The 22292-nt window shown below is 36.9% G+C and overlaps 2 protein-coding genes across 2 annotated transcripts; both read left to right on the forward strand.

The window, feature by feature from the left end:
- The first annotated feature begins 1579 nt into the window (after positions 1-1579).
- LOC142343898 (prohibitin-2-like) lies at positions 1580-2659 on the forward strand. Its single transcript, XM_075395280.1, has one exon. It carries the CDS (start codon positions 1595-1597, stop codon positions 2510-2512), a length of 918 nt encoding a protein of 305 aa, XP_075251395.1. The 5' UTR covers positions 1580-1594; the 3' UTR covers positions 2513-2659.
- A 6684-nt stretch (positions 2660-9343) lies between these two features.
- Positions 9344-13660, forward strand: LOC142343899 (tRNA wybutosine-synthesizing protein 2 homolog). Its single transcript, XM_075395281.1, has 2 exons — positions 9344-9474; positions 12660-13660. The coding sequence occupies exon 2, from the start codon at positions 12685-12687 to the stop codon at positions 13654-13656; it is 972 nt and encodes a 323-aa protein (XP_075251396.1). The 5' UTR covers positions 9344-9474; positions 12660-12684; the 3' UTR covers positions 13657-13660.
- Positions 13661-22292: the final 8632 nt, after the last annotated feature.

Here is a 22292-nt window from a genome sequence, read left to right on the forward strand (position 1 = left end):
CTAGCTTGTATCATTCTAGCTCTCTCCTGGCACCTACATTTATACTGGTTGTATTTTTTTTCAGTTATTAACAAATTGATTGATTTCGGCTTTTTCTTAGATGTTCGTCATTTCTTTGGGTTGCAATTGATTGCATTCAACATAAGGCAGTACTAAGATTTTACTAGAAAGCCTTTTCCAGAATTGCTACTTCTTAATTTTTATAGGAATTTTTTCCGATCTTGGTATTGTTCTTAAACATTTTTTTGCCTTTAAATATTACTCGATTGCTTTTCTATGATTATTTTAATTTTTGAATTAGTTTGAAATGATGTTGTCTAGCATATATACAAGAAGAAAAAAGTATATGTTGTCTTTGTCTTAATTGCAGTGATGAGAAATCTAACTGTGGTAGTTTTCTGATTCTTAACTTTGAGCATTATTTTTTGAAAAATTCAATTTAGTTTCTAAGTTATTATTGTCTGCCGTTTGCTTTAGCGATCTTTTTGAGACTAGAATCATGAATTATTTGAAGGCAGTTGATAGCCCTGTCAGCTTTTTGAGACTATCAGTGTTTTGACTATCCTAATTATTTTGCACTGATCCTTAACAAACGTTTTCAATAATAAATATTTTTGCGGCATTTTGTTTCTCTTGGTGACAGTGGTTTAAATTTCACCAATTTTTAGATCAGACCGGGGGGGGGGGGGGGGGTAATGGGTTTATGGTTTATTAAAAAAAGGTAATGGTTTCAGCTGCAATTAGGGTTTTTGTCAAGTATTTACGCTTCGAGTCGCTTCCGGAATTCTTCCGGCTATGTTTTTTGTTTCGTCGTCTGACGCTTTTTTTTTCGTTTTACATTTGTTCTAGAACATTCTGTCTCGTCACTGCTTAAATGGCTTTTTCGCGCTTGATTTCACGCTTTCTGCGTGACCTAAATTGCGGTTATTCAGAAACAGAATCTGTTCCTAAAACAAAGTTGATTGTAAGAAAACAGATTCTATGGTCCGACAGCCGAGTGGTTAAGGCGACTGGCTGTTAATCCGGAGATCGACGGTTCGAGACGCGACAGGGAAACTTTTTTTTGCACCCAAAAACAACCTCCTTTGAAATAAACTTGTAAGTTTTATAGGCGGCGGCGATAACTATTATCAACTCACTTCTCTATCTTTTTCCATCTGTATTTTACGGCACGCAAGTCTATTTCGCAGCTATTCCGGCAATCTGCCGGCTATGTTTGCTTAATTTATTTTTTAATGCGTGGCCTTAATTTTCGATGTATTTTTACATTTCATAGTTTTGATTTTTGCTATAATTTGACTATTTTCATTTCGGAATTAAATATTTTACGTCAATTGTTGCTCAAAAATAGTTGCATCTTTTATTTCGCTCAAATGGCTGAATCGCCTACCCACTTTATGTCAATAATGCTTTGCAAAACACGCTAACATTTACGTGTACTATGGCATTCATGGTCTGGCTCAAGATTTCGTTTTTATCCAATATCATTATCATAATAATTAAAAACTGATTTTATAAGCTTGAAGGGTTGTTTTGGACACACTGAAAATGGTCAGTGTCTTTTCAGAAGTTTGTGTACGTGTTTGTGACAGTGATGAGGAAGTTTTTGAACGCCCTTATGAAGTCTGCGGGTACAGGGGGAGGCAGTGGTGGGGGTGCGGGGGGTCTGCCTTTGGGAGTGGCTGCTCTGGGTGCTGCGTCGGTTGGGGGAGCTATCGGAGTTTACAAGTCGCTGTACCAAGTTGAAGGTGGATGCCGAGCAATCCTATTTCACCGAATTGGAGGTGTTGGCCGGGAGATCTTTACTGAAGGTCTTCATTTCCGAGTTCCATGGTTCCAGACCCCTATCATTTATGATGTACGAACTAAGCCCAACCAAATTGCGTCGCCAACTGGAAGCAAAGATTTGCAAACTGTCAATGTCACGCTTCGTGTGTTGTCCAGACCTGACGCCTCAATGTTGCCCAAAATTTACCAAACTTTAGGAACCGATTACAACGAGAGGGTTCTGCCATCGATTGTGAACGAAGTGTTGAAAAGCGTAGTTGCCAAGTTCAATGCTAGTCAACTGATTACACAGAGACCCCAGGTGTCTGCTATGATTCGGAAAGAGCTGACGGAACGCGCGAGAGATTTCAATATTATACTCGATGACGTGTCAATCACAGATTTGTCTTTCTCACCTGTTTACACGGCTGCAGTTGAGGCGAAGCAAGTTGCCCAACAAGAAGCTCAAAGAGCCCAATTTATTGTAGAAAGGGCTAAGCAGGAGCGACAGCAGAAGATTGTTAAAGCCGAGGGTGAATCGGAGGCGGCTGTTCTTATTGGAAACTCGATTGCTAAGAATCAAGGTTACCTCAAGCTGAGAAGAATTCAAGCTGCCCAGAATATTTCACGTGCTATGTCTACTAGCTCCAACCGACTGTTTTTGGACGCAAACTCACTGCTCCTCAATTTGGATAGTCGTGAATTTGACTTGGATCTGGAGAAAGCCTCAAAGAGGAAGCGCTAAGTTGGCATTATCTATTTGCATGAAGAAAATATGGAAACTTGCCTATGCTCTATTTGTTTTGAATCGCGGAACATGGTATTATGGATCAAATGTCAATATGATTTGAAATCAGCCTTTCGAAAACGAAATTTATTGTTCGCACCTTGATTTTTAAGCAGTCCTTCAAGTAGTTGAGTTGAGAACCGTGTTTTGATTTTTACTATTGTGCAGCAACAATAACTTCGTTCCGACTTGCTTATCAGTAAAAAAAATAGAAATCATGTCCTTTCGCTAATTTTTTATTCGAAGAGAAAAAACTTTTTTGATTGCTCTCGAACAAAGTTTGAAGCAGTTATTCTAGTCGTGTATGCCTTTAATTTTAGCGCAGAGCAATAAAAGGTGTCGGACAAAAATTCCCTTTTGTTTTTATAGCTGCGAAGCTGTAAGCTGAGCGTAGCTATATTGCGGTGCTCTTGGTTTTTACAATTCAAAGAATTTGAATTGTATTGGGGCGCTGTCTTTTTTTTTAAGATCTGTTCACACATTTTCATGATTTTTAAAGTCAAATTGGAGTAGTGATTTTGGTCACGCCGAAACAGGAAATGGAGCGAAAAAGCGAGTGGTTTTGCGGCGTGAAATTTTTTCGCTCTAAATTTAAAGTAGAGTGAGAAAACGGTGTTTGAACAAAAATTCGCTTTCTCGCTAGTGGTTTTTCGTTCATATGCGGCAATTTGACTTTGATTTTTACTGTTTTTTCGTTTTTTTGGATCGGATTTATTTCTTAATGGTTTTTCCAATCCATTCATAGTCCGTTTTAGGTCTAGTTTTTTTAGTCAATGAAAATTCTTTGAATTGTACGTCAGGACTTGTCCTGCTATGTTTTTTTGTTTCGTCGTCTGACGCTCTTTTTTCGTTTTACATTTGTTCACACAGCAAAGCTGAAAAAGTCAAATTTTCTGAATGATTTCTTCCTCTCACTAACGGCATTTGCGCGCGTGACGTCATTTCTCACTCGCTTTAGCGAAAGTTTTTAGGTTATTTGCGTGATTAGATTTTGATCATACGTGACTTACCTCACTCAATAAAATGACTTTTGCACTTTAAAACTTAGGTTTAATTTGAATTTGTTTAAGGTCAAAGGAACTCATATGTGCAGTAAAGGTCCCTAATAAGAGGCTTATGCGGAATGAATTTTAACAAGCTTTATTAATTTATCGCTGAATGTTTTTACCTAGTTTTTTTGAGCGGCGTCGATTTTTTTCAATTTAGATCTTTATCTGTTTCTATCTCTATTATATGGCACGCAGGTCTATTCTTTCGCAGCTATTCCGGCAATCTGCCGGCTATGTTTGTTCACACGCGGCAATTTGACTTGTTGTAGCACGCGGCAATTTGACTTGCAGCAGCAATTTGACACGGGGCAGTTTTACTGTTTATTAGCCGTGAAGCGATAGCGCTATTATTGGGGACATCGTGGTCTTTAATTGCTCTTGAACGTAATTCATAGCAATTATTGTAAACGTATGTGTCTTTTTGATGCAAAATTTTCGCTTGACAATTTTGAATTTTCGAGTGACTTTTTCGCCCTGACTTTTTGCATTTCGCGTGATCTAAAATTCCCTCTCAATCACAATTTCAAGCAGCTGAACTAAATTGGCGGCAATTTAATACTAAAAGTCAAATGAAAAGTGCGACGAAACTGGTGTCATTTTTTACTTTAAATCTTAATAGTGGTATATCTTAACCTCCAATGTGGTTATTTGAAGCCCACCATAGAACTTCTTAGTCCCATTTAGGCTCCCCCCCCCCCCGACTGAAGCCGGCTGCAATTGATTAGAGCTCTCACTAGTCGTTCAAGAGCAATTCTTCCGACATTTAGTCGGTTATGTTTAAGATCTGTTCACGCTTTTTTCGGCTTTATAATAATTATCTAATTTTTTAAGTTTTGCGAGTTTTTCTTTTCAACTTAGTCGTCCTAAATCTTAGTGTCCTTATTGACAGGTCTAAATGGTTGCCAAAAAGGCTTCAATTAAACCAAGTCTAAGAATTTTTAGTGATTTTTTTTAGAGTTTTGCTAGTATTTGTTGTACTTATTGCTGTCTTATCACTTAATCTCATTGATAACAGGTCTGAGCGGTGGTCCTTGAGTCCCAGTTGATATAATTGTATCTTTCAGTATCTTTTGCGTTCTGTGACGTTTTTGCTAAGTGTTTTCAAAAAGTTTCAGCGAGTTTTGCAATTTTTGGTTATTTTGTTTTATCATTTAAAAATTATTATTGAGGATTCATCGACATTTACTTTTTTAATTTCTCTTGCGCTTTTTAATGCAAATTTTCTGCTTGACAATTTTGTGCTTTTCTTGAACATTCTTTGACTTCTCAAGTGACTTTTTCACGCTTTCGTTCTTCGTTTTTGAGTGATCTCTATTGCTTCGAAGTAAAGCGTGTTGCTAATATAAAATCGGTTGCAGAATAGAAGAAATAAGTGATTTGTAGCGCAGTGGTTAGTGCGTGTGACTGTGGATCGGGAGGTCAGTGGTTCGAAACCCGGCGGGGGAAAAGTTTTTTGCACCCATAAAGAAAAATTGATCTGAATTAAATTGCCTCGCTTGTCGTTCAAGAGCAATACTTCCGACATTTGTCGGTTTACTTAATGTTGATCCTGTCTTTTTTTAAAAAAAAAGTTGAATTTTTAGTCTTGCTTGTTTTTATTGTTCCTGTGTTGTCTTACTGCTTAGTCTCATTACTAACAGCTCTCATTTGACTTTTTAAAGCGGAGTAAAAGATTGTCAGGTCATAAGTTAATTCAATTCTTTGAATTGTATTTCAGGACTTTCCCGCTCTCTTTTTTAATCTGTTCACACATTTTCATGAGTTTTGAAGTCAAATTGAAGTAGTGATTTTGGTCACGCCGAAACAGGAAATGGAGCGAAAAAGCGAGTGGTTTTGCGGCGTGAAATTTTTTCGCTCTAAATTTAAAGTAGAGTGAGAAAACGGTGTTTGAACAAAAATTCGCTTTCTCGCTAGTGGTTTTTCGTTCATATGCGGCAATTTGACTTTGATTTTTACTGTTTTTTCGTTTTTTTGGATCGGATTTATTTCTTAATGGTTTTTCCAATCCATTCATAGTCCGTTTTAGGTCTAGTTTTTTTAGTCAATGAAAATTCTTTGAATTGTACGTCAGGACTTGTCCTGCTATGTTTTTTTGTTTCGTCGTCTGACGCTCTTTTTTCGTTTTACATTTGTTCACACAGCAAAGCTGAAAAAGTCAAATTTTCTGAATGATTTCTTCCTCTCACTAACGGCATTTGCGCGCGTGACGTCATTTCTCACTGGCTTTAGCGAAAGTTTTTAGGTTATTTGCGTGATTAGATTTTGATCATACGTGACTTACCTCACTCAATAAAATGACTTTTGCACTTTAAAACTTAGGTTTAATTTGAATTTGTTTAAGGTCAAAGGAACTCATATGTGCAGTAAAGGTCCCTAATAAGAGGCTTATGCGGAATGAATTTTAACAAGCTTTATTAATTTATCGCTGAATGTTTTTACCTAGTTTTTTTGAGCGGCGTCGATTTTTTTCAATTTAGATCTTTATCTGTTTCTATCTCTATTATATGGCACGCAGGTCTATTCTTTCGCAGCTGTTCCGGCAATCTGCCGGCTATGTTTGTTCACACGCGGCAATTTGACTTGTTGTAGCACGCGGCAATTTGACTTGCAGCAGCAATTTGACACGGGGCAGTTTTACTGTTTATTAGCCGTGAAGCGATAGCGCTATTATTGGGGACATCGTGGTTTTTAATTGCTCTTGAACGTAATTCATAGCAATTATTGTAAACGTATGTGTCTTTTTTATGCAAAATTTTCGCTTGACAATTTTGAATTTTCGAGTGACTTTTTCGCCCTGACTTTTTGCATTTCGCGTGATCTAAAATTCCCTCTCAATCACAATTTCAAGCAGCTGAACTAAATTGGCGGCAATTTAATACTAAAAGTCAAATGAAAAGTGCGACGAAACTGGTGTCATTTTTTACTTTAAATCTTAATAGTGGTATATCTTAACCTCCAATGTGGTTATTTGAAGCCCACCATAGAACTTCTTAGTCCCATTTAGGCTCCCCCCCCGACTGAAGCCGGCTGCAATTGATTAGAGCTCTCACTAGTCGTTCAAGAGCAATTCTTCCGACATTTAGTTGGTTATGTTTAAGATCTGTTCACGCTTTTTTCGGCTTTATAATAATTATCTAATTTTTTAAGTTTTGCGAGTTTTTCTTTTCAACTTAGTCGTCCTAAATCTTAGTGTCCTTATTGACAGGTCTAATTGGTTGCCAAAAAGGCTTCAATTAAACCAAGTCAACTCAGTTCACAGCTATTGCCTTTTGCGATTTATACGCTTGTTCGTTTTTTCAAGAATTTTTAGTGATTTTTTTTAGAGTTTTGCTAGTATTTGTTGTACTTATTGCTGTCTTATCACTTAATCTCATTGATAACAGGTCTGAGCGGTGGTCCTTGAGTCCCAGTTGATATAATTGTATCTTTCAGTATCTTTTGCGTTCTGTGACGTTTTTGCTAAGTGTTTTCAAAAAGTTTCAGCGAGTTTTGCAATTTTTGGTTATTTTGTTTTATCATTTAAAAATTATTATTGAGGATTCATCGACATTTACTTTTTTAATTTCTCTTGCGCTTTTTAATGCAAATTTTCTGCTTGACAATTTTGTGCTTTTCTTGAACATTCTTTGACTTCTCAAGTGACTTTTTCACGCTTTCGTTCTTCGTTTTTGAGTGATCTCTATTGCTTCGAAGTAAAGCGTGTTGCTAATATAAAATCGGTTGCAGAATAGAAGAAATAAGTGATTTGTAGCGCAGTGGTTAGTGCGTGTGACTGTGGATCGGGAGGTCAGTGGTTCGAAACCCGGCGGGGGAAAAGTTTTTTGCACCCATAAAGAAAAATTGATCTGAATTAAATTGCCTCGCCTGTCGTTCAAGAGCAATACTTCCGACATTTGTCGGTTTACTTAATGTTGATCCTGTCTTTTTTTTTAAAAAAAGTTGAATTTTTAGTCTTGCTTGTTTTTATTGTTCCTGTGTTGTCTTACTGCTTAGTCTCATTACTAACAGCTCTCATTTGACTTTTTAAAGCAGAGTAAAAGATTGTCAGGTCATAAATTAATTCAATTCTTTGAATTGTATTTCAGGACTTTCCCGCTCTCTTTTTTAATCTGTTCACACATTTTCATGAGTTTTGAAGTCAAATTGAAGTAGTGATTTTGGTCACGCAGAAAGAGGAAGTGGAGCGACAAAGCGAGTGGTTTTGCGGCGTGAAATTGTTTCACTCGGATTTGTTTGAATCGGATTGTTTTCCCAGTCTATTCATAGTTCATTCTAGGCGTAGTTTTTTGTTAAAACCAAATTTCCATTTCTCGGTAGTTGTTTTTTGTTAACATGCGGCATTTTAACTTTGATTTTTTCTGTTTTGTTTTCATTTCTTTGATATGATTTTTTGAAAGGGTTTTCCCAATTCACTCAGTCCGTTCTAGGTCTAGTTTTTCATTTAATTAATGAAAATTCTTTGAATTGTACGTCAGGACTTGTCCTGCTATGTTTTTTAACTCCTCGTCTGCATCGATGATTCGTACGACCTGAATTCTTGGAATTCGACTTTTTCAGTGACTTCTACCACTTAGCAGTTAGAATTTGTGAGCGTGACGTCATTTCTGCTTTTAGGTCAATTGCCTGACTTATCTCACTAAAAAATGACTTCCGAACTCACGCATGGAGTTTTAATTTTTTAAAATATTTACTAGTTAAAGATCAATTATGTGCATCTTAGTAGTGCCAAACTTATATGCCTTAATTCTGGAGTATTTGAGTTTTTGATTTCGAATATCAATTTTGAAAAAAACTTAGGGCTTTCTCTTTATAGGCCGTATGTGTCATAAAATTGACAGTCCTAATTTAATCCAAAAAGTCTAGTGGTCTATTAAAGGACCGGTGGTCGATCTGTCTATCTTATTTCTTTAGTTGTTTCATTTCATGGAACGCCACAAGCGTCTATCGAGGCTATTTTCCGGCAATCTGCCGGCTGTGTTCTTTTTATTTTTGATCGGGTTTTTTCTAAATGGTTTTGCGAACTCATTAATAGTCCGTTATAGTCCTAATTGCTTGTTTAGTTAGTGAAATTCTTTGAATTCTAGGTCATGAGTTGTCCTGCCGGTTATTTCGTCCAATAAAATTTCGCCTTACCTCATTTTGCCGCTTTTTCCATATTTTGCGTGAAATCTTTTTTGAATTCTCTAGGATAGTTTAATTTTTTGCTCATTCGGCTTAAAATGCCTTTAAAAAGCATTTGCTCAGCAGAGCAATCTAAAATGATTAGAATCAGTATCAAAAACGGAATCAAAAATAGAAACGGGATAAACCCATAAAGCCATATTTTAGATACATGCTACTTAAACTTTGATCTTATAAGTCTTAGTTACCATCGCTATTGCTTATTGGTATTGATACTAGCCTCTGTATCCTCTCATTGAGGAACGGAGGTATGTCTAAATGAAATGAAATAAAAAATATTACACTTTATTACTGTTTTTGTACACAAATTAAATTATTTTTCTTCAATCATTATAGGGTTACGGGAATCAACGAGGGTTGTGTTCCGGCAAGCTGCTGGGCGTATTTCATTATAGCTGTAAGCTAAATGTAGCTATAGTGCGGTGTTCTTGGTTTTCAGAATTCAAGGAATTTGAAAATTTTTGGGGCGCTGTGTTTTTACGACACGAAGAGGAGTCTCGCAGAAGTGGAAATTATGAAAATTTACCTATGCTCTATGTGTCTTGAATGCCGCGGTGTTATGGATCGAATGTCAATAGGATTTCAAGTCAGCTTTTCAAAAACGAAATTTATTGTTCTGATCTCTTAAGCAATCCTTCGAGTAGTTGTGTTGCTTCGACTACGGGGTTTGCCTGACCGCAAAATACGAGGGTATGCGTGAGTTGCTTTAATTTTATTGGTATTTATTTTGAAGCAAGAAATCAAACGCGTGAAAGAACTTGGAGTGGTTTGAGTGTTGATTAAAATTGGAGAGTAGCGAAAAGTTGTTTTTTGTTCATGGCACTGTCTTCGAGGGCGAGAAATTGGTGTGTAAAAAGCAGAGAACTTTCTTCGCGTGCGGTTTTTTAAGCAGATTTTGGTTTTGACAATATTTTGGTCAGAAGTTTGGAATAGGCTATGTTAATGATTGGTTGTATTGCTAGTTTTTTCAATGTTTTTGGTTATTAATCTGAGCTTCATTTTAATTTTTTTGCAATTGTTTTATTTCATTGCATTCATTGGGGATAGAATAGACCACTATTGCTCGAAAGTGTTTTCAGATGTCAATTTATGTTTTGAAAAGAAAATGACACTAAAAATCGAGAAATATGTAACTGTTTAATAACTGCCGTCAGCTTCTCAACGGCTATTATTTAGGTGCTCTCCTTTTTGAAAAATTCGCTTTACCTTTTGATCACGTTTTTTTGTTTTTACATGAGTCACATTTTTCACGATTGACTTCTGACTTACCTCACTCACTGTTTCAACTGAATGGATTGTAAATTCTCTCACACGCATGAATTACGTTATATAGTGGATACGGTCAATGTCAAAAGAGCAAAATCAGAAGAAGCGGGATGAAACGATAAAGCCCGGTCTTAACTTCTATTTTTGACGTTTTTTTAAAGTTATTGAGCCGAGTTTCTCACTGTTTTTCCAGGACCATTCCTAGTTATTTTTGGCCACGTTTTTTGTTTAGTCAATGAAATTTCTTTTAGTCGATGAATTATAGTTCAAGACTTCTCCTGCTATGTTTTTTGTTTTGTCATTTGATGTTCTTTCAGCGTTTTGCATTTGATTCGTTCGAACAGCAATGATGAAATGTCAATTTTTTTGAATAACTACTTCCCCTCACTTACAGCCTCTGCGCGAGTGTCGTCGTTTCTTACTCACTCTTGCTTCAGCTTATAGGTCATTTGTGTGGTAAGATTTTGATATGCGCGACTTATTCACTCAAGGCGAATTGTTAGAGTTTGTGTACGTTCAAGGAAACAGCTATATTTAAGGACGCTAGTAAACACGTTTCTGCGGGCTCACATTGAACAAGTTATATTATTTTGTTGTTGCTGAGCGGTGTCGATTACTTTTTCTAGGCACTTCTGTATCTCTATCTGTAATCTACGGCTAGTTTATTTTGCAGCTATTGCGGAAATCTGCCGGCTATGTTAATTTATAACCGTTCAACTCAAATGGCGGCAGGTTACTAATGAAAATCTAATGGAAATTTAGCCAAATTGGGCCAACTGTTTCAATTTAAATCTTTTCGGTTGTCCATAAGAAGCTCTATTAAAATCATCCCCCGGCACCAAGAAAAGCTCACTTTGCAATCAGTTCCTTACCCTCCTAGCTGAAGAAAATTACTGTAGAATAAAGCGAGACTGTCGCTCTGGAGAAATTTGTCCGACGCTTTCTGGTTGTTTTCAAAACATTATTTCACTTTATTTTTTGGCCTCCGCTTTTGATGGAAAAGTTTTGCCGCGGTAAGTTGCAACAGTTAAATTTTCTAACATGGTGACTTTTTGTCTTGAGAAAAGGGGTATACTCGTAACGCACAAGGTCATTAGATCTTTGAGCTGTTCTCTGAAAACCTTCACTAGTTTTTAAGTAAGAAATTCACTGAAACTGCTGAGGAGACCTAATTTTGTCCTGTGGACGGCAGATCTTTTAGACCACACACCCCCATCTAACAAATTCTGCTGTTAAGACGTAAATTCAATGTGTAAAGGTCCATTTTAGGTGATTTGCACCCCCTTTGTCACGTATGACGCTCCCTTGACTTCACCACCACATTCACCCAAAATAACTGAATTCTGCTCCCACTCACCCAGTTTGGCTATCCTGTCTAAACCGAAGTTAGCTGCAACAAACAAAGTCAACTCACACCGGTTGTTTTAGATTAAATACCCTGACTTTGTCGGATTGTATGCTAGATTTTGTAGGAAAACCTAAGGTAATTTCAAGATGAACTGTTTTATGGAAATAGCTCATTGTTCTCCACATTTTTATGTTCGAAGGTATTCGTGGTACTACTATTTTTTTTGACAAACTGGAAGTGACTTCAAGTAGAAATTTCTGTAGAAAGTGTTAATATCGGAATTTTTTAAACATCGTGTTGTAACCTTTGGTGGCGGTTCTTGATTGTTCAGGACCACTTATGGGGCCACCGTTGATTTAAAGGCAGTGCAGACAAATATGTTCCATGAAGTTCATGGAACTTCTTTTTTCGCCCAATGAAAAAGCCATTTTAATCGCTCTCGAACAAAGTTTAAAGCAATTATTATAGTTGTATCTCTTCTAACGCAAAATATTGCACTAAGGTTTTGAGTGTTTTGACCTTTTTTTTTTTAATTTTTTTTGTTTGCTGATTTGATCTGTCATGCTTAATTTCAAACAGTTGAACTCAACTATTGGTTGTTTACTACTCTAAGACAAATAAAATCGCGTCGATTTGTTCTCATTTTTGCCATTTAAACTTTTTTCTATAATAAGCTCGTATTTCATCATTTTATGCGCTTTAGGGCAATTTGGGTCTGTTTGGTTGTTTCAGCTTTTAGTTAATGTTCTCATTGACTTCGACAAGATCTGAATTTTCGAATCATACCGCAATTTGTTGTCACCATTTCACTTTGTGATATTAGTAAAGGATGTCATCTATTTTCCGACGTTAATTCCTTTGATCTGTTTTTAGTTTTTGTTTGTAGTGACATCTTGTTTGATTGCTCTCGGTTTTTCGTTACTCGGTTTTCTGCTAAGTTGGTGTGGTTCTGCTCGGCGTGGAGGTTCTGAGATTGCGTTGTGTGAACATTTATTTAACATGTTATTATCGGTGTGATGTTTTTGAGACCTCTAGTTTTCGATACAAAAGCTATTGTTTAAGATTTCTTTAAAAGATTTATTCTGTTTTTTTTTGTTTGCGGAGCCCCCCGCCCCCTCCCCCCCCCCCCCCCAACGCACATCAACGATAATGGTCCAACCAACAGGTGATTTATTAACCAATGAGATTTATTGATCAATTTCAAAACTCGGCCAACATTCCTAGCACCGTGATCCCGGCACTTTTCATCATTCAGTTTCAGTTGCTTCATGCTGTATACCAGATGAATGCCCGTTACCAATCTCAAAACTGCGGTTCGCGATTATTTCAAACTTCAAGATACTTCAGACGAGCTCTCTTCAGTTCCACGGAAGTACCAGAAGCATGAAAACTGTGTGGTGTTTAACACTTGTGATTTTTCCCATAGCTTTTGGAAGCATAATCAATCCGGACTATGGGAGTTCATTGCTAGCTATTTGAAAGTTCCCAAAATAGCTGTGAAATCGGCTATTGTGAATGACGATTTCCGAAGTCCAAGCTGTCGTTTAGTCTATGGCCGTGATCCATGGGTTGTTCACAAAGACAATGGAGTGAAGTATTGCTTTGATGTCACTCGATCTATGTTCTCTTTTGGAAACATTTCCGAGAAAATGCGAGTTGCCATGTTTGATTGTTCGGATGAAGTTGTAGTCGATTTGTTCGCTGGAATCGGCTACTTTACCTTGCCGTACTTATTGCATGCGAATGCGAAGTTTGTCTATGCGTGCGAGTGGAATCCGGTTTCATGTGAAGGTTTGAGACGCGCTTTGGAAATGAACAACGTGACGTCAAAGTGCGAAATACTGGAGGGGGATAACCGAATTCATTGCCCACGATCAGTTTGTGATCGCGTAAATTTGGGTTTGATTCCAGAATGTTCTGGATTTTACGAGACGGCTTGTAACGCTTTGCGAGAGGGTGGAGGAATGTTGCATGTACATAGAAATGTCACCACCAGTGGGGATAATAAAGAGTCTGGATTTTCTGGCTCGCCTGAAGTTTTGGCAATGAGCCATGTGACCTGTTCTTGGAAAGCGGGATCGGAAAAAGAGCGAATTTGTGCAAATGTTGGACTTTCGATATGTAATGAAATTCAAGAGATCTTGAAAAGAACTAGAAGTTCAATGTATTCTGTTGAACTGTTAAATGTGGCAAAGGTTAAAAACTATGCACCTCATATTCAGCATTTTGTGTTTGACATTTCAATTAAACTTTGCTAACAAAGTTTTGTTCCAACAAAAATCCATTGTAGGCGTGGCATGACCTTTCCTTTTTTCATGCTTAGATTTGAAAGTTTTCGGTTTGATAAGCTGGGTATTCTGTAGGTAGTTGTGCTTTGGGATCTATTCTGTTTGCCCCCCCCCCACCCTCATTAGTGGGCATATAACGTTTATACCCACAGGCGTACGAGCTTTTTATTAATAGCCGCGAAGCGATGGCGGCTATTATTGGGGACATCGTAGTTTTTACGACTCGAAGAGGAGTATTGGTATTCTAAAGGTTTTTTTTAGCTGAGGCAAGTTTGTTCATGACTTGCACTTTTGACTTTTGTTTTTAAACATTGTCTTCTGATTTAGAACGTTGATTTTTGTTTTCGAACATTGGACTTTAACAGTAGCTTAGTTTATGATGTATAGTAATTAGGAACAGCTAGTAATATTCAAGGTGAAAAGGCCATTGATAATTTTTGATCGCATATAAGTCACTCCAACCTATATAACCTACCCCTCCCCCAATTCCCCCCACGCCTATCCTCCACCCCCATCTATCTCCTCCTCCTCCTCCCCCAACTGCCTACCCAAACCCCCCACCTACCCCCTTCTCTCCACCTACTTACCGACATTTCTCACTAAAAAATTGATTTCTTCTGACTATATATGTTGCTTTTTTTATCTGTTTATATTGCACGACTCTTATATCTGTTTAACAGTCGCGAACCGATAGCGGCTATTATTGAGGACATCGTGATGTTTTACGACTAGAAGAGGAGTATTGAGATTCTACAGGTTTTTTTAAGCAGAAAGCAAGTTTGTTCATGACTTGAATTTTGACTTCTTTCTGTTCGAGCATTTACCTCCGTTTTTGATTGTTGACTTCTGTTTTCGAACATTGGACTTTAACAGCAGCGTGTGCTTTGTTGGGCTACTTTTGTTTTTGTTTCTATTGTCTATTTTGATTTTCTGATTCGGGAGGGTTAGGTTAGAGATCATAATGCACGACGATTCGAGTCGTTTCCGGTATTCTACTGGCTGTGTTTTTAATTCGTGGTCTCCATCGATGATTTTTACAACCTGACTTCTTGTAATTTACTTTTTCAATGACTTCAGTGACTTCTACTGCTTTGCAGTTAAATTTTGCGTGAGTGACGTCATTTTCGCTTTTAGGTCAATTGCGTGACTTACCTCACTTAAAAAATCACTTCTTAACTCACTTATGGAACTTCAAATTTTATAAACATTTACTAGTAAAAGATCAGTAGTGTGCATCTAAGTAAAGCCAAACTTATATGCCCTAATTCTTGAGTATTAGATTCTTGAGTTTTGATTTCGAATATTAATTTGCAAAAAGCTCTTAAGGTTTTTCCTTATAGAGCGTATGTATCCCATTAAATGACACTCCGAATCTAACCCAAAAATTCTAGCGGTCTATTAAAGGACTGGTTGCTATTTCTTTAGTTGTTTCATTTCGATGGAAGGCCACAAGCATCTATCGCTGCTAAATTTCGGCAATATGTCGGCTGTTTTTCACATAATCGCGTCCGATAAAACAAAAGAAAGTATGGAATTTGGGCTATAAAAACACTCGGGATCTAAACAAGATAGATCCGCGCTTTAGATGACTTCTCTCATATATGCGCAATTTTCACAATACCTCAGATTCAAATTTGAACTGAAATGAAGTGAGCTATTATTTGAAACTTAATGAAACATTAATGGGCGCGAAGCTCAGAGCATTTTACAGCCGAACTTTTTGAAATATGTTCCGTGGAATCTGAGAAAATTTTTGGAACGCAAAAAAATTTGACCTATTTTATCAAACTCTTTTGCATGCTTTCCCACAGAAAGATGTTCAATTGGTCTCGAACGAAGTATATGTATGTCAAATATTGTAAATGTGTCTTCTGTATGAAAAATGTTTGCTTGACAGTCTTTTTCTAGAACAATTTTTTCGCCTTCGCTTCTCCACTGAGTGATTTGAATTGAGCAGATCCAGCGATAAGTCTTACTAAAATAGTAGCACATTGGCTAATATCCCAGACTCATCCGTGAGGTCGTGTTGGAACCTCTCCCTGCACCATAAAAGTTTCTTTAGTCGATGCGACCTTCTAAATGGTTTGCCTCGGCAGTCGTGAGTCCTCAAGAGCAACTCGTCCGACGCTAGTGGGTTTGTTTTTTGAAGTACGTTTGATGGAAGAGACTTAAGTGTCGTTTTCTCTTTTCTCTGTTCGCTTCAGGTGTACAGGGAAAGGGAAAATAAATAAGAGAGCTAACGCATCAGTGCTGTTGAAAGCTCCTGAACATCTTGATGGACAGTTTGCAAAATCTGGGATCGGTTTAAACGTTGCATTTTATTTAACAAAGCCATAAAAATGTGCACACAACGAGCAGATTTCAAAAAAGTGATAACTTTCCCAAAACGTTTGGTAATTTTGCTTCACCTTGTTTTACCTGAGTTTTACCGTAACAGAAGAACGTTTGGCAAACGAAACTCTTAATATATCAAAAATAAACTATGCGTTTTACCGTCTACATCCTTTACTCAGCGTTATCATGATTAATGGTTTAAAAACTAACGCAGAATGAATACTGATTGCTCAAAATCTTTATCAATAATTTTAATTCAAATATATCAGAACTTCCAGCCGAACTTCCTTTTTGCTTTTTTCAAGGAGTTACGGAGGTTTAAAGATTTGTGAACGTTGACCTGACGTTGCGTTGTATTTCGTAACGTCTTGCTTGAATTGTGAGCACTTTTCGCAAAAATATGATAAAATTATGTTAACGATGATCTGTTTCGTTTTATGATTAAAGACAGAACAAAGTTGGTCATTTCTTTTAACTAACTGCTTTGGCAAATTTTTCAGCTAAATTTTTGATATTGCAGCATTTTCGGAATAAAAAATGACATCACATATGTCTATTTGGCCCACTTTAACCAGCAGTGCAGACATAAAAACAGCTGACACATTCTTTCTTCACTCAGATAGGGGCTAATTGTACCTCCGGTTCTTAAGAAATTTTCCTGGACATAGCATTTTTCAGTCTTTGGTTTATTTAAACCATTATGAAAAACGCATAGTTTATTTTTGATATATTAAGAGTTTCGTTTGCCAAAAAATCTATTACGGATTTTTTCAGAATAATAACGAGTGAGTTTTCAAGTGAAAAAGGATTCAGATTATGTTTTGGATTTGTATTTTTGGAAGATCTGGGTCTCCATTTAGGGCATGTGTTTTTGAAACCATATTGTTTCATGAGAAAAGCTCATGATTTTCATGGCTCCGACAAACTGCCTTAGTAAATTTACAATGATTTTTTTATGGTTGCCAGCATTTGATGTTCTTTTCGTAGCCTTAATTAATCGAAGGTCTAATTTGGTATCTTAGGAGCTATTGAACAAACTCTATAAAGCTATCAATTGATACATAATGCTTTATAACTGCATAAGTATCTAAAATCCTTATTTATTTTTGATATAATGACTTTTTTTCAAATAGCTATTCGGGTAAAATTTGGTACATAATTTGTTTTAAATGAAAAGCAGAAAAGGCAAGACCAGCTTTGGTCTGGTTTAGGAGGTTTGTAGTTCAAAATTAATTTGGATTGTAATGGGGCGGGGTATATTTTTTTGAAATACTTTTGCCTTTCAATGATTTCAATTAAAACATCTATTATTGACAGGGCAAATTTACTTTCAACGGGAGGCCAAAAAAATTTTTTAACAATTCCATCTGGTTTTTTGTCTTCAACATCGTTTGCATAAAAATTTTGAATTCTGTCTGTATTCAGTGATAATGTGCAGTCTTTTTAGTAAATCCCACTAATGACATGTATAGTCGGCTTTCTAAGCAGTTACAGGTTAAACTACCATTTTTCACTTACGGCTTTAATGTTTTACGTTTTCGAAATTTTGTTTTGAAATAAACGATTTTTTGAGATATTTCACACTGAATCTATTTTCTGCAACATAAACAGAGATGTCGCTTTTTTTCAAGTAGTTGATGATGTATTCTCTATTGCTCTTTTAAGATGTAGATACAGATTTTTTGATGCTACGAGTTTTCATGATGTTTTTTATCATTGACAGTTTCCGATTTTTGAGGTTCTCTTTTGCTGTGTTGTCCGATCATCACATTAATGGCACATCCATTGCAAGTGGAATAGCACATTAATGGCCTTGAAACAAGGCAAAATGGAATAAATTCATTAATTTTAGTGAATAGATTTTGATCTTTTAATAAAACTACACACCGTTTCCTCGCAAAATTGAAATGACTTTTATTTTTGTCTGTATTTGTTGTTTTTATTAGTCATCTGAAATTCTGGATAAAGACAAGTCTCAACGGTTTTTTTAAATGTATAAATGAACCCATTGAGTGATTTCAGTTGATAATTAATTGCTGTCATGACTTTGATTTTATTTGTTTCCGAAAAGTTTAAACGTCTTTTCTAACTTGCCGAATTTTGTTGTTTGTCTACTTGTTAGTTATTTTCAATAAATACAGGTTCCATATCTTTTCTGGTCTAGCGCATGCTATTTGGTTTAGTTTAGTTTTTATCTGATGCTGTTTTGACTATTTTATTATGTTTTTGTCATTTTGTGGTTTGTTTTGTCTCTTGCCCTCTTTAACGGATGTTATCATCGGCTCTCCAATGAGTCATTCTTTCAATTATATAGGGGTAGCTAAAGCGATTTTTTAAGTGGATAAACCAGTTATTTTTGAACAATAACTGATTTTTGTTCTGATTTTTTTTCAAAATTTTTCTCTTCCTCATTTGGTGGATAATTAAGTCAAGAACGTGGTTGAGCGGGGTCTGGAAGTTATTTGCAAACACACATAACCGAGCCTCCTTCTTTGTAATTAAGTAATAAAACTTAAAGTAGTTGGAATAAATACCTCTTTTGCGTTATTTTTAATGTCTGGTCACATACGTAAAACCTCACATTTTGAAATGTACCAGCACCTATAAAAATTGCTTGAAATTTTACTCGAGAGTGGCTAAAATATCACTGCTCTCATCACTATTTTTTTTCTAATTAGCCACGTCAAAACACAGTTGAAAACTTGAGTTTTCCTTGTTTTTTGAACAAATAAATTACTATAGCAAAATCGACAATCGCTTTGTTAATTAAGCCAACTAACCAACAGTATATCAATCAATCAATTAAGTAACGTACATGCTCATATTGAAGAAACTAGACTTCAGATTTACTCAATCTTTGTGAACGCATGACACTGTCATTCAATTCAATTATTCACTAATCCAACTTATTCAACATCAGAAAAAACAACTAAATATCAAACTGGCACTTAGATATTAGTTCTTTTTTATTAAAAATTAAAGCAATCATTCGGTCCGTGGAGTCCCTCCCTCGCATTGAAATTTTGATTCGTCCGGTAAGTGGGTGGCTTTTTTTGATGTGCTTGTTTTACAAGAGAACGAACCACTAAATTCCATTTTCAAAGAGTTGATTGACTGAATGAATAGACGAATAGCCATTTGCTACCTGGCAAATATTTATTCATCGTGGCAATATTTTGACAAGATCACGGTATTTGATTGAAAGCCTACTTAAGTATTTCCACACATGGGAAAAAGATTGAGCTTCTGCAATTTTTTTTAGCATATCCTAAAAAAACCCATTTTGATTTAAATCTGAGTTTAAATCTCGGTGGCCAGCGGAGCAGGTGGCTTTGATTTTCTCACTAAAATTCTATGCATATTGTGGTGTGGGTGGCACAATTCCCTAGGGACGGAGTACAGAAGTAACTCAACCATCACTACAAACTATTTATGAACTTACATTTAAACTTCTTTTCGTTCATTTCATTGCATCTTTGTGAACTGTATTACTTTGTATAGCAATACGCATGTGAACTTATTCAGCAGGTATTGGCAGGTACTGTCTGACAAACTTATTTCTGTTAACTTTAAACTGTAAAAACTGAACCGAATCTGTTAAGCTTGATATTGAAATGCAACCGAATCCCTCGGTACAAAAGAGAAATTAAAGACTTGAACTAAACGTTTTGAATAAGCCATAACATGGCGCAGTCAACAATGAAATCACCAATTGGTGTACCCCTATTCTGGGAAAGCGGGGCCAATCCAGCAAACGAATGGCAAACATGGTTTTGCACATTTAAAATGGCAGTGATGGCCAAAGAAAATATGCACGTGGATCTACTCCTCAGATTAAAACCAACAGCAAACGATCTCTTCTATCCCATAATGCCAACACTCGAAGAAAGAATCGAAAACACAAGCGGAGAAGAGAATAGAAAACGAGAAATCCGAAACGAGCGGCGAAAAGTCGACTGGGAGAATGAATGCAAGCAAATCAGGAGCAGGGGACCGATGATCGACAGATACACGTGGGATGAAGCTGATTTGAAGGTGAAAAGCCTGAAATACCTGTCCATAGGGACAGAGGCGACAAGAATTTGCCATCAGAGAAACCCCCACACCGTAATCGATCGCTGCTCCACAAACGAACTCGTATATGAGCTAGGCCTGACCTTCACGCGACCTAGAAATCTAACCTTCGATAGGTTCCAATTAATTACTGTACAACAGAATCCAAACGAAAACCTGGAGAAATTCTTCAGCAGGCTTAGAGAACTGGGCTCAAAGGCAGCCCTGGGGAACGTAGAAGAAGACCTCATTAAAGACTTTTTCATCGCGAAGATGAACAACACCACAGTACAGATGGAATTACTGTCCGAGGTGCGCACTGCCGCACAAGTTTTAAACGTCGCTCTGTCAAGAGAGAGAGGACAGGAGAACCAGAAAGAAATCCTCCGTTCATCAGCGCCGAATTGGAATAGCCAAGTAAACACTATAATGAACAAGAATGTACGCCCAACGCCGCGAACTCAACAACAAAGCAACCAGCAGGTAAACAAACCAAACGAACAATGCTGGAGATGTGGAGGCAGTTTCACTGCAGGACATATGAACCAGTGTACGGCAAAACAAGCCGTATGCAACATCTGCAAGAAAACTGGACATTTGGCTAAGGTGTGCCGATCCAAAATTCCCCCTTTACCAACACGGAGACAGAATCAAAGAGGTCCATCACAACGTCCCCAGGGACAGAGCAACCAACTTAAAGTTAGACAAATTCAGGAACAACTCATCGAAGAAGAGCTTGAAGAAGAAGAAGAACAGATAGAATCAGTCGACCCAGAATCCGCACTCTACATAAAAGAGTTGTCAGATGACTGGGCCGACATCAATCACATAGCACCAGAGTCATTTACAGAAGTACAAAACGTACATTTAAACACGACTCTGCCAAAAGAAATCTGGGTGGAAACTACAAACAAATTGAAAGTACATTGGCTAGCGGACACAGGATCCCCCAGGAGTTTCATCACCAAAGAACAAGCCAACAAAATTTTGGAACATAACCCCGAGGTGAAACTCCAAAAATACACCAGCCAAAGAAAATACAAATGTTTCAACAATAACAACATTAAAATAGAAGGAGAGATTAACATCACCCTCCGTTCCGGATCCTGGACAGCCAAAAACTGCAGAATATTATTGTTGGGACACAAAACGCACAACTTAATGGGCAGAGATGTCCTACAGAAGCTGGGAATCTACCTACAGCAGAAACCCAATAAATCCCCAGGTAACCAAATTTATTCCATTTCCTCAATCGAAACGGATAAAAATATCGTCAAATGGATTTATAATAAGTATCAACACCTCTGTACTAGACTAGGAAAATCAAAAAATCACATAGCCAAATCAATATTCAAACAAAACCATATCCCAATACAACAAAAAGGGCGCCGAATACCTTTACATTTACTCGAAAAAGTCGAACGAGAACTAGACAAACTAATACAAGACAAACAAATCTCCAAACTCGAAAATGCCCGACGATCTATTCGTTAGCCCAGTTGTAATAACAGTGAAAAAGGACAAGTCAGTAAAAATAGCACTGGACTCCAAAAAATTAAACAAAGCGATACACAAAAACAAGTATCAAATGCAAAGCATCGACCACCTAGTAGACGCAGTCGCATTATATATTACTCAAACGCAAGATTCCCCTGGGACGTTTTGGTTCTCAAAAATAGACCTAAAATACGCCTACAGTCAAATCCCATTAGACAATTCAATAGCTAAGCACTGCAATTTCAGTATACTCGGGGGAAAAGCAACCGGAACATATAGATTTATAAATGGCTTCTATGGTCTAACCGACATGCCAGCAACCTTCCAAAAAACAATCGACAAAACACTAGAAGGAATACATTCTAAATTTGCATTTCTTGATGATATTCTAGTTATCACCAAGGGATCCATTCGGGATCATGAAAAAGAATTGGATAAAATCCTCAAGAGACTCGACAACAAAGGACTTGCTATCAACTTACAAAAATAAGAATTCGCAAAAAACCCCATCGAATGGCTAGGTTTTACTATAACACCGAGTGGAATAAGTCCCCTGGTTACAAAAACAAGCAATTACAAAACTCGATAACCCGAAAACATTAAAACAATTAAGATCATTCCTAGGGAGCGTCCACCACCTCACCAAATTTATTCCGAATCTCGCTAAGCTCTCAGAACCACTCCGACCACTGTTAAAGAAAAACCCCGAATCTAAAAACAAT

The sequence above is a fragment of the Convolutriloba macropyga genome, chromosome 8, assembly GCF_964194025.1.
Source record: "Convolutriloba macropyga chromosome 8, txConMacr16.3, whole genome shotgun sequence".
NCBI classification, from domain to species: Eukaryota; Metazoa; Xenacoelomorpha; order Acoela; family Convolutidae; genus Convolutriloba; species Convolutriloba macropyga.

Bases quoted from the DNA above. Each gene is read 5' to 3' on its own strand.
- LOC142343898 (XM_075395280.1), top strand. From the start codon at position 1,595: ATGAGGAAGTTTTTGAACGCCCTTATGAAGTCTGCGGGTACAGGGGGA.
- LOC142343899 (XM_075395281.1), top strand. From the start codon at position 12,685: ATGCCCGTTACCAATCTCAAAACTGCGGTTCGCGATTATTTCAAACTT.